General features: G+C 39.2%; 1 protein-coding gene across 2 annotated transcripts in view; it reads left to right on the top strand.

Moving 5' to 3' along the window:
* The window catches only part of NAA15 (N-alpha-acetyltransferase 15, NatA auxiliary subunit), an 80,630-nt gene extending 71,614 nt beyond the window's left edge, over nt 1-9,016 (top strand). The window contains exons 18-20 of one of the 2 annotated variants that reach the window (XM_005656536.4): nt 4,002-4,145; nt 5,189-5,286; nt 7,589-9,016. In XM_005656536.4, coding sequence (XP_005656593.2) covers nt 4,002-4,145; nt 5,189-5,286; nt 7,589-7,789 — 443 coding nt within the window. In that variant the 3' untranslated portion in view covers nt 7,790-9,016. Of the gene's footprint in view, nt 1-3,998; nt 4,146-5,188; nt 5,287-7,588 lie in introns of both variants that reach the window. The other variant, XM_003129186.7, reaches the window with a different exon arrangement.
* Nucleotides 9,017-17,581: the final 8,565 nt, after the last annotated feature.

The following is a 17,581-nucleotide window of genomic DNA, read 5'->3' as shown; positions in this document are numbered from 1 at the left end:
TAAATTTAGGCACCTTTGTTACTATGCCCCACAGGTTTCCTATAAATAATGCACTTAGTACTTTAAGAAAAGATTTGACTTTGAAGTAACTTTTCAGGAACACATTGGTCATGCTGTTATGTTGTAGTAACTCCTTTACAAAGAAATCCTTTCAGGAGTTCCCATCTGGCTCAGTGGAAACCAATCTGACTAGCATCCATGAGGACACAGCTTCCATCCCTGGCCTCAGCTCAGTGGGTTAAGGATGTGGCGTTGCCATGAGCTGTGGTGTAGGTCACAGACATGGCTCAGATCCTGCGTTGCTGTGGCTGTGGTGTAGGCCGGCAGCTGCAGCTCCAATTTGACCCCTAGCCTGGGAACCTCCATAAATCAAAAGTTTGGCCCTAAAAAGCAAATAAAGAAATCCTCACAAGGAACACTTTTGGGTCAGTTTGGAGGAAAAACAATACCTCCACACTTTATCAGTTTTGAATGTTCATTTTAGGATGATTTGGGTTTCTTCCAAATCTCCAGAATGTTTTTATACTACCAATGTAAATAATAGTTGTTCCATGAAGATGTTTACTATATAGGATGCTTCATGCTTAATTAGGAGCATGGCATTATACCTTTCAGGGTTTTTGTTTGTTTGTTTGTTTAGTGAGGCAATTAAGTGTAAGTGTTTATTTAAAAAGAGAGGAGAGAGAAGATAGGTGCAGAGAGAAAATATAGGCACAGGCAGGCTGGGTTGGGTGGGGATGGAAAGGTAGAGAGAAAGAGAAGAGAGGAAGAGAGCAACATGTGCTTTGGAGGTTGTTTAAATCACTTGCAGGAGAGCAATCCTTCGGGCTTCCTCTGGCCAGTTATCTTACTTTATCTGGCTTTGGCCTGACTCAGGGCCCTGCCCTCAGAATGGATTTTAGCACTCCGGTTTTTCACTTAAAAAAATGTAGGACTTAAAGCAATTTAAATTATATTTTTGGTCAGTGCTAAGTAAAGATAGGAGCTTAGGTATTCAGTTGCTTTCTTATTCACTTACATGTGTATATTCCCATATATGCTTTTAAAATTGGTATTATTTGGTCACCTTGATCTACAGTGAATCTTGCACCATTTTTTTCTCTTACTGGTACAAAGTCATTTCTTCCTTTTTTTGTTTTTGTTTTTTTAGGGCCGCACCTGTGGCATGTGTAAGTTCTCAGGCTAGGAGTAAAATCGGTGCTGCTGCTGCTGGCCTACACCAGAGCCACAGCAACACCAGATCTGAGCCGCATCTGTGACACACACCACAGCTCACAGCAACACCGGATCCTTAACCCACTGAGCAAGGCCAGGGATCGAACCCCCAACCTCATGGTTCCTAGTCAGATTCATCTCCTCTGTGCCACGATGGGAACTCCTATTTTTCTTGATTCATTACTCGGACTTATTGTATCATATAAGATAATTATGTAATCTGAGTTTTTTCCTTTTTGCTTTCTTGAGACAGTATTTTTTGGTTAGTTTTTATTACTTGCAAAGGAGTTTTTGATTGACTCTCCCTTGTACCTCCCACCTTTACCTCCCATATTAGTCTTTAGCAATAAAAGGTTATCTAATAAATCTTTGGCATTTGGAGTTGCTCCTTTCCTTAAAGGTACAGGTGAAACTTTGTTATACAGAATTCCATAGGACAGTCTAAATTTTACTGCAGTAGAATTGATGGGTGGACGGATAGTCTTTTTTTCTTTTTAGGGCCACACCCATGGCACACAGAGGTTCTCAGGCTAGGGGTCCAGTAGGAGCTGTAGCCACTGGCCTACGCCACAGCCATAGCAACAGCAACACAGAATCTGAGCCGTCTCTGTGACCTACAACCACTGCCCACTGCAACACTGGATCCTTAACCCACTGAGCAAAGCCAGGGAATCAAATCGGTGACCTCATGAATGCTAGTTGGTTTTGTTAACTGCTGAGCCACGACGGGAACTCTGATGGATTGTAATTAATATCCTTCTGGAAATTACAGTTCCAATATACACGATTTAGGGGAGAAACCTGAGCCAGAAACAGTTTGTGAATTAGTAGGGAGATGTTTTTGGAAACAGTCTTTTTTTTATCTGTTAAATTATTATCACAAAAAAAGAAAACAACTATTAATTGATGTTGGATTTTTAAAAATATTTCCTCTTTATACATCCCAAACACAAGAGATATATATATATATTTATTTGTTTTTAATTATACGGGCTTTTTATTTTTTTAAAGTTTTGATTTTTTTGGGTAAATTGTTTAATCTGAGGAAAACAAGTTAATGAAAGTAATGAAAAAACATGAAAAGTGTAGTTTGCAACTGTAACCAATTATAATATAAACTATACTTTCCTATCTGCATATAATGTGTCCTGAAAGCATTTCAGGCAAACCAGTAAGGCCAACAGAAATAACATGGTTTATAGAGGACCTCTGTTTGTTGACATAATGTTGGCTGTAATTTGCTATAACCTTTTTTTAACAATTTTTCTTCCAGTTCTCTTTGTATTCCCCCTCCCTGCCCTTGGATGACAATATTGATAAATTGCCAAATCCAAGTTGAAAGTTCAGCCATAATGGCCATTAAGCTATATTCTTTAATTGGTGGCTCATTTATTTGAACTACCCAATTCTACAGAATGATAGAAGAAATGCTGTTCAATATACAAAAGGCATGCAGCAATCAATTATGTAGTTACTAATTACGTGTAGAATATTTCACTTGGATGTTTACTGTTCAGGAATTTTTTAGAGTAGTGATCCATTAGTGAGGCAGTAAAAACAGTTTAGTGGGTCATTACTAGCACTGGAAACCTGAAACAGAAATAGAATAAAGTAGAAAATACCAGCATGTGTTGTGTTGTGCATAGTAAGGGTCAGTATTCTGGGAAATTCTTGGTTCATGTAATAAGTTATATATATATAGGCTACATGTTCATCAGTGTACAGACACTTGGTTAAGAGTTTGAAAGTCACCATAATTCCTAACCATAAGCAAAATTTGTTTTCAGTCTTCAGCAAATATGGTATATTATTATATAATTAGCTCTTTTATACATAGCTTTCCCTTACTGTAATCTTTGTAGTTTAGATATCACTTCAATTTTATAGATCAAGAAATAGCTTCAGGAGTTCCCCCTGGTGCAGTGGATTAAGGATCTGGCATTGACGGCAGTGGCTCGGATTCAGTCTCTGGCCTGGGAACTTCCTTATGCTGTGGGTGCTGCCAAAAAAAAGGAAAGAGGTTCAGAGAGGTTATGATTTGTCCAAGCCTGAATTCATACCCAGGTCTGTCTGGCTCAAAGCTCCAGACTATCTTTCCGTACCAAAATAATAATGGAACGAAGCTTAACTCGGATTCAAACCAGAGAGGTTGGAGGTCAGTTTTTCCATCTCCAAATGCCAGAGCCTGGGAATATGATGACTATAGTTTTTCATTACAGACTACTTTGGTGATCCTTTGGAGTTTATTATATAGTGATAGCTCAATTCACATAGCCGCTAAAAATAAAGGTCAATGAATCTTTTTTTAATTAGATAAATTTTTAATGGCTTACTTGAGTATAGAAGATGGGGAGAGGGTGTGGAAAATTCTGACTTCAGCACTACTTATTTGCTGTGACAATATTTACCAGGTAGGTTACATGAAGCCCTTGCCTTACAGACTCCCTTTAAAGTTGACGGGGCCACTGCTAGGGGATTAGAAGGCTGTGGAACTGTGTGTTTCATTATCTATATTTTCAATACACAATTTTTTTGGGGGGGAAATGAATCATCTGTCAATGAAATGTCTTTGAGAGCCTCTGGAAGATCATTAGATTATTCTGGTAACATTCTTGAAATTTGTATAGGTTAGCTCTTTACATGTTGAATTATCAATCAGTAGATTTATCTAGTCTTTGTCTGTAATTGCTTTGCTTCATTGGCCTCATCAGGTAGCTGATTCTTTAACTTTTACAGACTTTATCAGTATCTGACTGCTAATAGTTTGTTTTTAATTTGTTCAGCAGTGTGTGAAAGTAAAGATTTACCTGATACAGTTAGGACAGTATTAAAACAAGAAATGAATCGTCTTTTTGGAGCAACGAATCCAAAGAATTTTAATGAAACTTTTCTGAAAAGGAATTCTGATTCATTGCCACATAGATTATCAGGTAATCTTTTTCTTTGGTCCTTAGCTTCTAAAACAACCTCACTTTTTATTATATAATCTCATGAAAACAGTAGCTTAAATACGCCTCCTATAAATTTTTACATTTCTTAGATAAAATTATTACTATGAATCAAGGCTAGTAGTTTCTCCTGGTTCCAGATAGGCATTGCAAGGAAGCAAGTATAACTGAATTTAGCTGTCTATTACATGCAATGAGAAAGAACTTTCTATTTTCCTTCTCTTATCAATATGCTCTTATATTTCACTATCATCTTTGATTTCTTATGCTTATATAAGATAATCAAACTTGACAGTTCTGAAACACCTGAAACCTCACAGGCAAGGATCATATGGCAAGGGTCTGCTAGTGAGCCAAAGTCTGGACATGATGGGACCCCATGGGTAGTGCTTTAGTAGTGTGGTTTTTAAAATACCTGGCTAAGAAGCCCAGCAGCTTTGTATATATGCCTTTATGGAAATTCTGAATTCAGTTTTTTGGCTCATACCATCAAGGTTGGGTATCTCCCCCACCTGTAACCCCCAAGACAAAGATACACGCATGCACACATGGTGAAATATTACCCTCAACCCCAAATTATGTTCATTTTAGAAAGAAGAAAACTATCTATGGTCCCACCACACAAAGACAAATATTAGAATGTTTGTATTTCCTCAGAGTCTCTTTTACCTTAATCATTCTCCTAGTTTGTACAGTTAGTCTATTTCTGGTCTGCTTTCTCAGGATTATTAATAACAGTGTTTCAGGAGTTCCGTAGTAGCTCAGTGGGTCAAATATGCACCATTGTCACTGCCGTGGTGTGGATTTGATCTCTGGTCCAGGAACTTCTGCATGTCATGAGTGCTGCCAACAAAACTCACAGAAAAACAACAAATACACACAACCAGCAACAAAAAACAGCTATTCCATTTTTCTAATAAAGTGCCATACTTTGTGCACATACACCTTGAATTTTATATTGCATAGATAGAAGATAATGGTTTTATCTTGAAATAAAACAAATTTCCTTTTTTCTTCTCTTTTAGCTGCCAAAATGGTATATTATTTAGATTCTTCTAGTCAGAAGCGAGCTATAGAGTTGGCAACAACACTTGATGAATCCCTCACTAACAGAAACCTCCAGGTAAAGAGTTTTTCATAATCTCTCTGTAAGAATACCTGATTTCTTTTTTCACCAAATGACTTATTTTTTATTATTTTTTTGTTTTTGTCTTTTTAGGGCCGCATCCAAGGCATACGGAAGTTCCCAGGCTAGGGGTCTAATAGGAGCTGTAACCACCGGCTCACACCACAGCAATGCCGGATCCAAGCTGTCTCTGCAACCTACACCACAGCTCACAGCAACACTGGATCCTCAACCCACTGATCGAGGCCAGGGATCAAACCTGCAACCTCATGGTTCTTAGTTTGATTTGTTTCCGCTGTGCCATGATGGGAACTTCTGATTTTTTTTTTTTTATTTATGCATACTATTTTCCAAACCATTATGAATTCTTACCTAGCTTATCTTAAATTTATTTAGGATTGAACATGTGTGCACACATGTACAGCAGGCTACTTGGCATTCAGTAACTAGTTTCACATCTAGTTTAATAATGAGGTTAATTATTTAGAATAATATTTTTTCCTTTTAGGGCTGCACCCGCAGCATCTAGACGTTCCCAAGCTAGGGGTCAAATCGGAGCTGCAGCTGCTCGTCTACGCCAGAGCCACAGAAACATGGGATCTGAGTCGCATCTGCAACCTACACCATAGGTCACAGCAATGCTATATCCCCAACCCACAGGGATCGAACCTTCATCCTCATGGATACTAATCTGATTCATTTCCACTGTCCCACAATGGGAACTCCTAGAATAATTTTTTTTTTTTTTAAGAAATATGCTTTAGTAAAATTATACACCCTCCATAGTTGTTTGGATTTTTGTTCATACCTACATTTTTGAGCAGGCATTGGTTTCAGTGACAATTCTAACATAGTTAAGGTGTATTTCCAGAGGTTAAATGGAAATGCTTATTTTATAGCTTGTAATATAATGTAATTTAGTAAACGATAATAGGTAACATTAGTAAAAGATAATATGGGTGTGTTGCAAAATATAATCTAGACTAAAAATAAAGGATAATTGGCCAGATTTAAAAAACACTTGCTGGGAGTTCCCATTGTGGCTCAGCGAATTAAGAACCTAGTGTCCATGAAGATGCAAGTTCAATCTTTGGCCTTGCTTAGTGCGTTAAAGGATCTGGCATTGCTGCAAGCTGTGGCATAGGTTGAAGATGCAGCTTGGATCTGGTGTTGCTATGGCTGTGGCATAGGCTGGTGGTTATGAATCAGATTCAACCCCTAGCGTAGGAACCTCAGTATGCCTCAGATACAGCCCTAACAAGACAAAAAGCAAAAAAAAAAAAACAAAAAAAAACACACTTGCTGAAAGACAGTGTAATGATATATTCCTTTAATAGGAAACGAAGTGTCTTTAAGAAAGAAGATTTTTGCTTCTTAGGTGCTGATCATGCATCGTTTATACTAGAACCTTTCTAGATTGGTAAAGTTTGTGGAGTATTATATGTGGAAACTGTAGTATTTTCCAGGTGAAAAGATGAAGAATGAAAACATGAGAAGTGCAAAGTCAAATATGAATCATTTAAAGATAAAATCAGACCTACTTAAGTTGAGAGGATTAGTGGTTTTCATGAGCAAATGTTTCTTGCATGTATATATTTCCTTTGTGTTTGAGACCTCTTTCTTGCTTAGTCATTGAACCTACCTTAAGGTTCTCTTTCATTGGGATACAAGGTTCAGAAATAATGTTTGAGGGAGTTCCGTCGTGGTGCAGTGGTTAACAAATCCGACTAGGAACCATGAGGTTGCAGATTCCATCCCTGGCCTTGCTCAGTGGTTAAGGATCTGGCGTTGCCATGAGCTGTGGTGTAGGTCACAGACGTGGCTCGGATCCTGTGTTGCTGTGGCTGTGGTGTAGGCTGGCAGCTGCAGCTCCAATTCGACCCCTAGCCTGGGAACCTCCATATGCCACGGGAGCGGCTCTAGGAAAGGCAAAAAGACACACACACACACAAAGCTTACGTTAGTAATTGACAGCGGTATACAAATTTATACACATGGCCAAATAAGGCTGAGGCAGGGTTGCCAGCAGGCACTTGCCAAGAGTGTGTCTTTAGACATAGTGCCCTACAGACCCTGCTTGCCTCATCTTAGTCCTGGCCCTGTTTACACGGCCATCTATTTGTATAAACCCTGCAGTTCTGAAGAAACAGACTAATGGAATGTGTAGTGGGAGTAAATGCTTTTATATATCTCAGTCATGTACATTTGTTTATTTTGGAAGTCTGTTGATAATTGTCTAATTCACAGTAAAAATCTTTTTTTTGACAAGTTATAACATGACCTTTTTTTCTTTCTTTAGACATGTATGGAGGTATTAGAAGCCTTGTGTGATGGTAGCCTGGGAGACTGTAAAGAAGCTGCTGAGGTTTATAGAGCAAATTGTCATAAGCTTTTCCCTTATGCTTTGGCTTTCATGCCTCCTGGATATGAAGAGGATATGAAGATCACAGTTAATGGAGATAGTTCTGCAGAAACTGAAGAACTGGCCAATGAAATTTGAACATCATTAAACAAGCAAATGGAATGACTTTGGACCATATCTAGTGTATAATATTTTTGTCACGCACCTGCTGCATTGCTCTAACTTACACAGAATGAGAAGAGTAAATGTTCTTGCCTTCAAATAGTGTTTTACGTTTTTTATCCTGCTGAAAAAGTATATATAAAATATCTAACATATTACAGGATATAGGTTCAGTTTCTTAAAAAATTAAAAGCTGCTAAAATTGAGGGGTTAAAAATACCTTATCCTATTCCTACCTACCCACCAATGTTTTTAAACTAATTTATATAAAATCTGGAGGCTGTTACAGCTAACAAAGCAGGTGTGTGGCAGAAATATTACTTTAAATTTGTCTTGTGAGATTTTACTATATCTCAGACAGCTAAATGCTGTTTTAGCACTGGATTCTTTCACTGAGCACAAAGTTGTTGGGGCTTTAGCATCTGACTGATTTTGTTACGGGGTTGATTCTGACCATAGGAAGTATGCAATGTGAATCACTATTTACAGAGAAACCTACAACAGATGCTTGATGTTGTAGATGCTGGGACATAGATACCAAGCAGAATTACAAGAAACCTAGAGGGTGTTCAATACGCTTGTTGTGTTTCCAAAATTCACTGTACATGATCAGTTTGGTGTTCTTGTACCACAGTTTTTAACTGAAGGAACCAGTTGGAACAATCTCAATTTTAACTAAAACTTGAAGAACTAAAATAACAATGCGAACCTTTCGGCATTGTTTTGGCCAAACTTGTTAAAACTGTAATGCAAGAACCAAATGCACTGTGATGTGGCACCAACTAATTAGCATGAATTTTTTTCACCCAAGAGTGAAAAAAGAAAATCTACCATGGCTTGAAGTTAAAGAGCAGAACTCCTGACTACCATTCTATGACTGATCAAGAGACTAATAGTTAAAAACCTCAGCAGGCCTTGTTCATGATATGCAGAAAAAAAAAGTGCTGCAGTTTAGATACCTCTGGAATTTTTCCACAGTGTCACAGGTTTGTAATACTTGAAGCCCTACATTTCTAAGAATATATTTCTTGCTCAGTTGTTTCAGGCAAGCCCAAGACTTTGTAATTTTTAAAGGGCCCAAGATTTTTTTTTTTTTTTTCAATAACAGACCAGCTTCTTTTTCCTGCAGTTACAGATGTAATTTCCTTTTTGTTGTCAAACATAAGGTACCAAATATGATGCAATAAATTGTTTTGAAAAACAGTTGTGTGAATATTTCAACTAATACGTGTTGGGCTTCTTTGAAAATACACAGGTGGAAACAGAGGTGGAAGCCAGAGGCAAGGTAACGTGCTGTAAAGCCAGTGCAGATGGGAGCTTTTCAGAACGGGCTTAGTGCTGGTGTCAGGGAAATTCCATAATGCAAGCATAGCACTGTTCCTGCATTACGATTTCACTGAAGGCTAGGATGGCAGCAGGTACTATGAATATAATTCATAATTTGAAAGGAAAACTGAGAACTGCTACTCTGATTGGGAAAATGGGCCTTAAAATGTTAATCCTATACACTGAGAACTAGCCAAAGGCTCAGTCTTCTCATTGCCTCTGCAAGATCTCAGCAAATAAGGAGATTAAGTAAAATTAATCGATTGTATATATAATTGACCTTTTTGTGGTACTTGTAGTTTATAGAAAGTATATTCTAGAGGGAATTTTCAGGAGACTTGATCCTTTTACTGACTGAACAGATGTGCTAAACTCAACCTTTCATAGTACATGACCTGCACTCCGCATCCCAGTCTAACAATGTAGTGATGTAAAGAAAAGTACAAATTGAATTCCAGTGCTTTGTTATGTTTTATTAACTGGCCCTGTCTCAGGAACATCTTAACAGATGGCAAAAAAAAAAACAAAACAAAACCACAAAACACTTTTTTCTCCTGTGAGTGGCAACTGAAGTTCTTATTGTTAGTAAAGAACACTAGTGCTACCTCTGCCACGAATGAGGTATTTGGAGGAGGCACCAGCCATATGATAGGGGGTGTATGTGTGAATTATGTTTTAAGCTCTACTGTATATTGAAATAAAATTCATATATTTGTCTTGACTGTTCAAATGATGTAGATTGTCTTAGAATGAATATTCCTAAGTACTAAGAACTCTTGATGCAGATGCCACCCATGAGGAGCTAAATTCCTAACGTGTATATTGTACTCCAACCCAATTTTACTGGAACTATTAAATAAATATTTTATTTTCTTTCAGGTTTACTTGATAGTGGATACATTGTCTGGTATCAGAGGACATTGACAAGGGTTCATTTTATGTCCAGACATCACCCCTCAATATTGTACTGTACTATCTTGCTCAAGTAGTATCAACTGGATCATCTCACATTTGCCTCATTCACTTTATTCCAAATGATACTGTGGGGGAAAACAGGGTTAGAAAAAACAAGTGGGAAAAAAATGCAGTGATGTTGTAATCTAAACAAGTGCCTTATGTTTATTGCTAAGAACTGGTGTTATCAACCCTTTGAGAAGAAAGGGTCCCTTGACTTGTATTAACATAGGAAAGTAAAGTTTTTTTTTTTTCTTTATATTTACTACTCTTGTCATTTCTCATTTAAAAACTAAAATCTGACTAGGTTAGTTGCCTCAGCTTTAATCAGACATTGAGTCATAACATTTTCAACATTTTTCTGTATTTATTATGCACAAGAATAAATCGTGAACTATAATAGCATGGCTAAAAGTAGTCCCAATATTAGTGAATAGCTTTTCTGTGGGTTTTATCAAGCCCTCGTTTTTCATAACGTTGTTTGCACTCTGGTCTATTGTAAGAGCTGTGAAGTGAAAGCTGTGATTGTAAGAGGCCGGAAAAGTGTGGTCTAGCTTACGGTAGGTTGTGACAAGTTCAGGGAAGTCTCTTCTGCATTATTTCTAGGAATATTTCAGTTGTCATGTATAGCATCTGTTTAAAAAAAAGTTACAAGTGAAGTGTTGGGTTTTCTTACAAGATACATACCAGCCTTAAATTTTGAAATTAACTCTTAAGAGAATTTAAAGACTGACCTTTCAGATGGGAGTAGTCTTCCTGTTCTAGTTTGTGCTCCACCTCTTTTAAGTTACAGGCAAGGTTTCTTGATACCATTCTGCTGTCATCTAAACTTTGCTAAATCCACTGCCAAACCTAAATTAAAAACAGACCCATGAAATGGCTATGCTGCCCCTCAGAGGGCTAAAATCTACGTTTGTTCCAATTTTGATGGTTGGAAATCTCAAAACTTGCAGCAATAAAACATTTTTGGAAAAGGTTATTCTTCCTTGAATTGTACTTTTCACCTTGCAGTATGCATTTTACAAGAAGGATGCTGGTAGTGTGCAGGAGGTTCTGGAGAAAAGAATGCTCTCATTTTGATAAAACAAACGATGTTACATACTCCAGGTTACACAGCCTATTTAATACCACTACCTCCATCAGGGCATACCCCCTGGTGACACAAAAACTGGCAGCAGGAAAGGGAAGCAGTGTCTTGTAGGAGAGAAGGTCTAAAAGATTCTAGCCTCTTGGGTTATCCAGGTGTCTTTGAGGTTGATGCCATCTTGGGATTGTAGCCAGAAAAAAGAAAAGTTGGTACTACTTAAATTAGACTTTACTAACTTGTCAACTCTAGATAAACTTGTTGCAGTTGTAATCCTCAGTGCTCTTTGTAGGATTGTGTGCCAAAACCAGAATACAGACTTTGTTTCAGGACTGCTTGGCAATCTAACAAAACAACAATATAGTTCTTAGATTTAAAAAAATATGAGGCTTTCGTGTCTATTTTAAGGCTCTATTGTTTTATACAAGTGGTATAATTTTAAAAAATTGATAGTGATGAAAGAATGATGGGAAGTTTACTATGATAAAAGATTTCTGCTGTTGCTAAGTCTTCAACTTGGCCTCAATAAGTACACTTTGTTTTTCCTTTTTTGGCTGTGGCAAGTGGAAGTTTCCATGCCAGGGATCTAACCTGCACCACAGTAGTAACAACACCGATGCCTAACCCATTGAGCCAGGTGGGGGGATTGTCCTGGCACTGCAAGACCCTGCTCAAGGGTAACTCCCACTTTTTTCTTTCTTTTGTTGCCACTCCCCATGGTGTGTGGAAGTTCCAGATTCAACCCTTGCAACAGGAGTGACCAGAGCCACTGCAGTGACAATGCCAGATCCTTAACTCACTCTGCCACAGGAGAACTCCCTAAGTACACATTTTTTAGAAACAAACAGAAGTAAAGAGATTTTTGGAATATATTCTGGATCCCAGGGCTTGCTTTCAGAAAATGATTACATTTGCCTTCTCTTATCTAGTTACCTGTGCACTAACAAGCTAGAAGCCGGTCTCCATTCCTCTCTGGCTGTCTTTCTCATCTACCATATTTCCCTAACTGAGCTGCCGCTTGTTTACTTTCATCTGCAAATTTATCAAGTCTTTTGTCTAGTGCTTGATTCCTTAGCACAACTGGTCGAGATAGTTTTCTAAAGTGTTCTAATAAAAAGAAAAAAAAAAGTGTTCTAAAGCTCTGGTCTTTCTTAACAGTGAATTAGTTAGCTACCACCTCTCATCTTTTAAGTACTGTTTGCCTTCAAATTAGTCTTAATTGCTAGTTGGTAATTTTAAAAGTGCAACGAAGGCCATTTAAAGAAGTAAATATACCTGTCTCCCAGGTCCATCCCTTTTTTCTAAGGCCTAAACTATGAAATACTAAATTCTAATTCTTCCCTTTGTTAACTTAGTGAAAAATTTTACTATGCTAGGATTTATCCTGTGGTGCAGTGGGTTAAGGATCTGGCATTACCGAAGATGTGGCTCCAATGTGATGCCCGCCCCAGGGAACTACATACCACGGGTGTAGACAAAAAAAATTTACTTTGCTAAATTAGTAACAGTAATATAAGTATTCAGCTAGCATTGTTGTACTGTTAACATTTAGCCAGATGTTCCTTGAAAGGGACCTAAGACTAAGCCAACTGCTTCACTTGTAGTTTTTTTATATCTTAAAATTTTATTTCAAGAGCCTAGTTGTTATTTCAACCATTCCACTTCACATAGGATTTTTTTGTTTTTTTGTTTTTTTTGGCTGCACATATATGGAATTTCCCGGGCCAGGGATTCAATCTGAGCCACAGCAGCAGCGATGCCAAATCCTTAACCCACTGCATCAGGCTAGGGATTGCACCAGAGCCTCGGCAGTGACCCTAGCCATTGCGGACAACAGCAGATCTTTAACCTGCTGCACCACAGCAGGAACTCACATAGCATTTTTTCACTGACCTGCTAGGATGCTTTTATTTTAGAGAAATAACTAATTACAATATGAAGTTAAATGATTAATGCTTTGGTTCAGACTCACATAAATCTGTTTCTAATGTGCTATATGAAATCTTAAAGATTTACACTGGATACATTTTGGTATAAAGGTAAGACTAGAACAGTACAGATTTTCAGATCCTTGTCAAATTCTCTATGAATATAAATACTGCCCTGCAGATTGTAGGAAATAGTAATAATGTACTGTTGGCTTTCAGGTCACTTGCAAAGGCTTATAGATTTTTTTGATCCCTATCTGTTGATTTTAGAGTACTCCCAATTATCTTTCCCTTGTCCCTCTCTGTTGATCTTACAAATTTCCTCAAAATACCACAGATCCACTATATTTTATTTATGATGAATGAACTTGTCATATCTATGTTTTTTTCCCTATAGTTTGTCAGAGGAACAGTCATGGCCTTGTAGGAAGCAGACGACTGGAGGACTGCCCTCCACTTTCTCAGTTGCCTGCTCATTCTGGCATTAGTTTGAATCTCATCTTCCATGGCTTTAGCAACCAACCACCCAGGTAACAGTTACTGGAAAGACTGTCACTCAGTAGCTGTTTTGTCTTTTCACCTTTCAAGCAGTATAAAGAGTTAAGAGACAAACCTCTCATCCGTAAGGCTCTGTTTTCTTCAGCCTAGTATCACCACTGTCCATTCTTACAAGTAAGGAGACACTAGGTGGGGATCTGCAGTAGTTGTTTCTGGACTCTTGACCATGTATAACCAATGTCCATCACAGCTGAAACCATGGTCCACAACTTCTCTACTTAGGACTAAAGTTCAATCTTTTTAAGTCATAAATGTAATCCCTGTTGTATATTAGAATCCCAGGGGGATTATTTAAGGAACACAAACCTCAGTGCCCAGGGCCACCTGCAGAGTTTTTTTTTTTGTTTGTTTTTTTTTGTTTTTTTTTTTTTGCTATTTCTTGGGCCGCTCCTGCGGCATATGGAGGTTCCCAGGCTAGGGGTCAAATCGGAGCTGTAGCCACCGGCCTACGCCAGGGCCACAGCAACACCGGATCTGAGCCGCGTCTGCAACCTACACCACAGCTCACGGCAACGCCAGATCGTTAACCCACTGAGCAAGGCCAGGGACCGAACCCGCAACCTCATGGTTCTTAGTCGGATTCGTTAACCACTGCACCACGACGGGAACTCCTAGAGTTCTGATTTAGATTATCTGGAGTCAGGCCTGGACATTGGTCTTCTTTTTCTTTTTTCTTTTCCTTCCTCCCTCCCTCTCTCCCTGCTTTCTTCCCTCCCTCCCTCCTTTCTTCCTTTTCTTTCTTCTTAGGTAGATGTCATGGTAACTTGGCTCCTTTAAAGCAGTAGTTGCCATAGACAGATGGTTGAGTTTTTGAGTAGATGAGTACCAAAGCAAAGTACAGTCAGCAGGTTTTTAAATCAAGACAGGTGGTAGATATTACTCTCTGAAAACTCATACACTCCTAATATACATACCTAATATCCAGCCAAATACATAATTTTTCTCCCTAAAGAACTGCATTTTCTACAAATGAGACCTCAGATGTGAAAGGAATCCTAATTCTAGAAGAGACAGAATTCAAAATAAAATGTTGGCTTGTTTGTATGGAACCTGGAAAGGTGATTTACCTGCTACAGAATCACATATCAAATTAAAACCTGGTTTATGAGATCTGTTGAAATAACATTTTGGATACATCTCCGAAATCTATCCAATCTAGTATTTTTCTTTAATAAAACAGGAATTATTTTATACACCAACCCTCAAGTCTTGACTGGTTAAAGATTTTAATAAATGAGTCTGGTTGATACTGTTCATTGCCATTCTTAAGTTTATAGACAGGGATGATTTTCTTTCATTTTTGCAAACTAGAAGTCAAAACTGTTTTAATCTCTTTACATGGAAGGCTTACCTTATGCTTTAGTTACTTTATCTGATCCTTCTAACTAATTGCCAAATTTCTGGCACAAACACTTTGTGGCTTGATATAGCAATAATAGTATGATGTAGTAAAAACAAACTTTTAGATAAGACAGAACTAAGTTTAAACCCTGGTTCAGGTACCTTAGCAAGATACTAAGGATTTATAGTTCATATAGTTGTTGGAAGGCTTAAGTAACATTCTGTATGTAAAGTGATCATCAGAAAGCCTGACACATAGTAAGCATTCATTATAAATATTAGTATTTGCAAAAGGATGTTCTTTTCTGTTTACTTGCCAATATTCTACTTGATTATCTTTGTCTGTCTCCTATAGTACACTGGACCAGTATGCTCAAGAAATAGTTAATAATCTTTTTGTAGATAGTAACAGCTCAAATTGTGATTTTTTTTCCCCTAATGTTTTACTTTACATGTGTTAGCACTTTACACTATTTTGCCTTTCACAAAGTGGAGAAAATCAACTGCAATACCACCATCCTCCATCATTTTGACATTGATGAAAACTTTTACCAGTGTTAGTGAACTTAGCAGATTTCTTGATGCTACTGTTTAAAAATCCTTTAGAAGGAGTTCCCGTTGTGGTTCAGCAGGTTGAGAACCCAAATAGTATCCATGAGGATGTTGGATCTATCCCTGGCCTCACTCAGTGGGTTAAGGCTCTGGTGCTTCCACAAGCTTCGGTGTAGGTCGTAGATGCCTCTTGGATCCCATGTGGCTGTGGCACAGGCTGGCCCCTAGCTCAGGAACTTCCATATGCCACAGGTGTGGCCCTAAAAGGAAAAATAAAATTCTTCAGAAGATACAAAGTAAGGCCAGTCCCAGTGTACTTCCTTCCATTCATACAGTAGTTATTGAATGCCTACCATCTCCAGGAACTTCATGTTGGGGATAATTGACAGTCCTTTTTTTCTTTTTTTCTTTTGAGGGGGGTACACTTATGGCATAGGGAAGTTCCCAGGCCAGAGATGAACCCACAACACAGCAGTGACAATGCTGGATCACTAACTGCTAAGCCACCAGGGAACTCCACATAGTCCTTGCTCTCACAGTTTTCACAGGCTAGTGAAGAAGACAGGCAAATCAAGAAATGATTGCACCACCAGCCCGGACACCACAGCCTGAGATGCTCAGGCGGGGGCTGGGCACTGAGACTCAGGCTCCAGAGGTCAGTTCCAGGGAGAGGACTATGATTGGCTGTGTGGAGACAGCCTGAGGGGCTAATGAGCAGTGTGCCACAGGCTGGAGAGCTGTGTGCTACAGGCTGGGGAGCGAAACGCCACGGCAGAGGAAACCCAGGAGGAGGTCTGGGCGTATAGGAGAAGCAAGGAGCCGTTGTTGGGGAGGGTGAGAGGAGGAGGTGCGGACCGCCATTGGAACCTCCCTGCACATGCATGGGCTCTCAGAGGGCAGGGCGCCTCTGGTGCCAGCTACAGGTGGCAAGAGGACACTTGCTTGGGCTATGGGAGCCCAGGCACTTGTGTGGGCTACAGGTGGCTGGGCACCTCTTGTGTGGGCTAAGGGAACCAGGAGGGCTCAGTGTGACATGGTGCCTCTTGCGTGATCTACAGGTGGCAGGGACAAACCACAGCAGTCATCTCAGACACCAGAGGGAGGAGTGGCATGCCACCACTAGGGGTCTGTGAATAGGCTCCACCTGTGGCCCCCGTCACCTCAGAGGTCGGCAAAAAAAAGAGGGCACTGCAACCGAGCACCACCCGTTGCTGCTCTCACTCCCCTGGAAACACACCTGCCCTGCTGCTGCCACTGCCATATACTCCAGGCAGTGCCCACACAATCACTGCCCCTTCCTAGGACCCTACAACTAGGACCTGCCACCTTCCTGCAGGTCCTTGCTGCTATCAAGAACTCAGCAACCAGGCACTGACTACTAGTGCTACCCACTGCCTCCTTCTCCCTGGAAACACACTCACCACTCTGGGGATAACAGCCTGCTCACACTGAAGAAAGAGACAGCAAATATCCAAACTCACGTCAAAAACAAATAGTAACCACCCACAAAATATAAAGGGGCGCTCTTGCATAGAAATAGCTCTCCAAGACTATAGTTTGGCTTCCCTAAACTCACAGAAAAACATAAGCAAGATGAAGAAGCTCAGGAACCATTCTCAGTTAAAAGAACAGAAGAATTCACCTGAAACAGCAAAAAATCAAACAGACCTCTGCAGTCTGACACTGTATTCAAAAGGGAGATAGTGAAAATTAAGGAATTAAGGCTGAATATCAAGGAATTAAGAGTGGATATAAACAGTAATGCAGATTATTTTTTTTCTTTTTTTTTCTTTTTGCCTTTTCTTTTTTTCTTTTTTTTTTTTTTTTTTTTTTTGTCTTTTGTCTTTTTGGTTGTTGTTGTTGTTATTGTTGCTATTTCTTGGGCCGCTCCCGCGGCATATGGAGGTTCCCAGGCTAGGGGTTGAATCGGAGCTGTAGCCACCGGCCTACGCCAGAACCACAGCAACGCAGGATCCGAGCCACGTCTGCAACCTACACCACAGCTCACGGCAACGCCAGATCGTC

The sequence above is a fragment of the Sus scrofa genome, chromosome 8 (genome assembly GCF_054392235.1).
Source record: "Sus scrofa isolate SSC_HxYL_T2T_F1_AM1 chromosome 8, Sscrofa_HxYL_maternal_Yorkshire_Landrace_v2.0, whole genome shotgun sequence".
Taxonomy (NCBI): Eukaryota; Metazoa; Chordata; class Mammalia; order Artiodactyla; family Suidae; genus Sus; species Sus scrofa.
The sequence above is the reverse complement of the archived record's forward strand: the minus strand, read 5'-3'. Positions and strand labels throughout refer to the sequence as shown.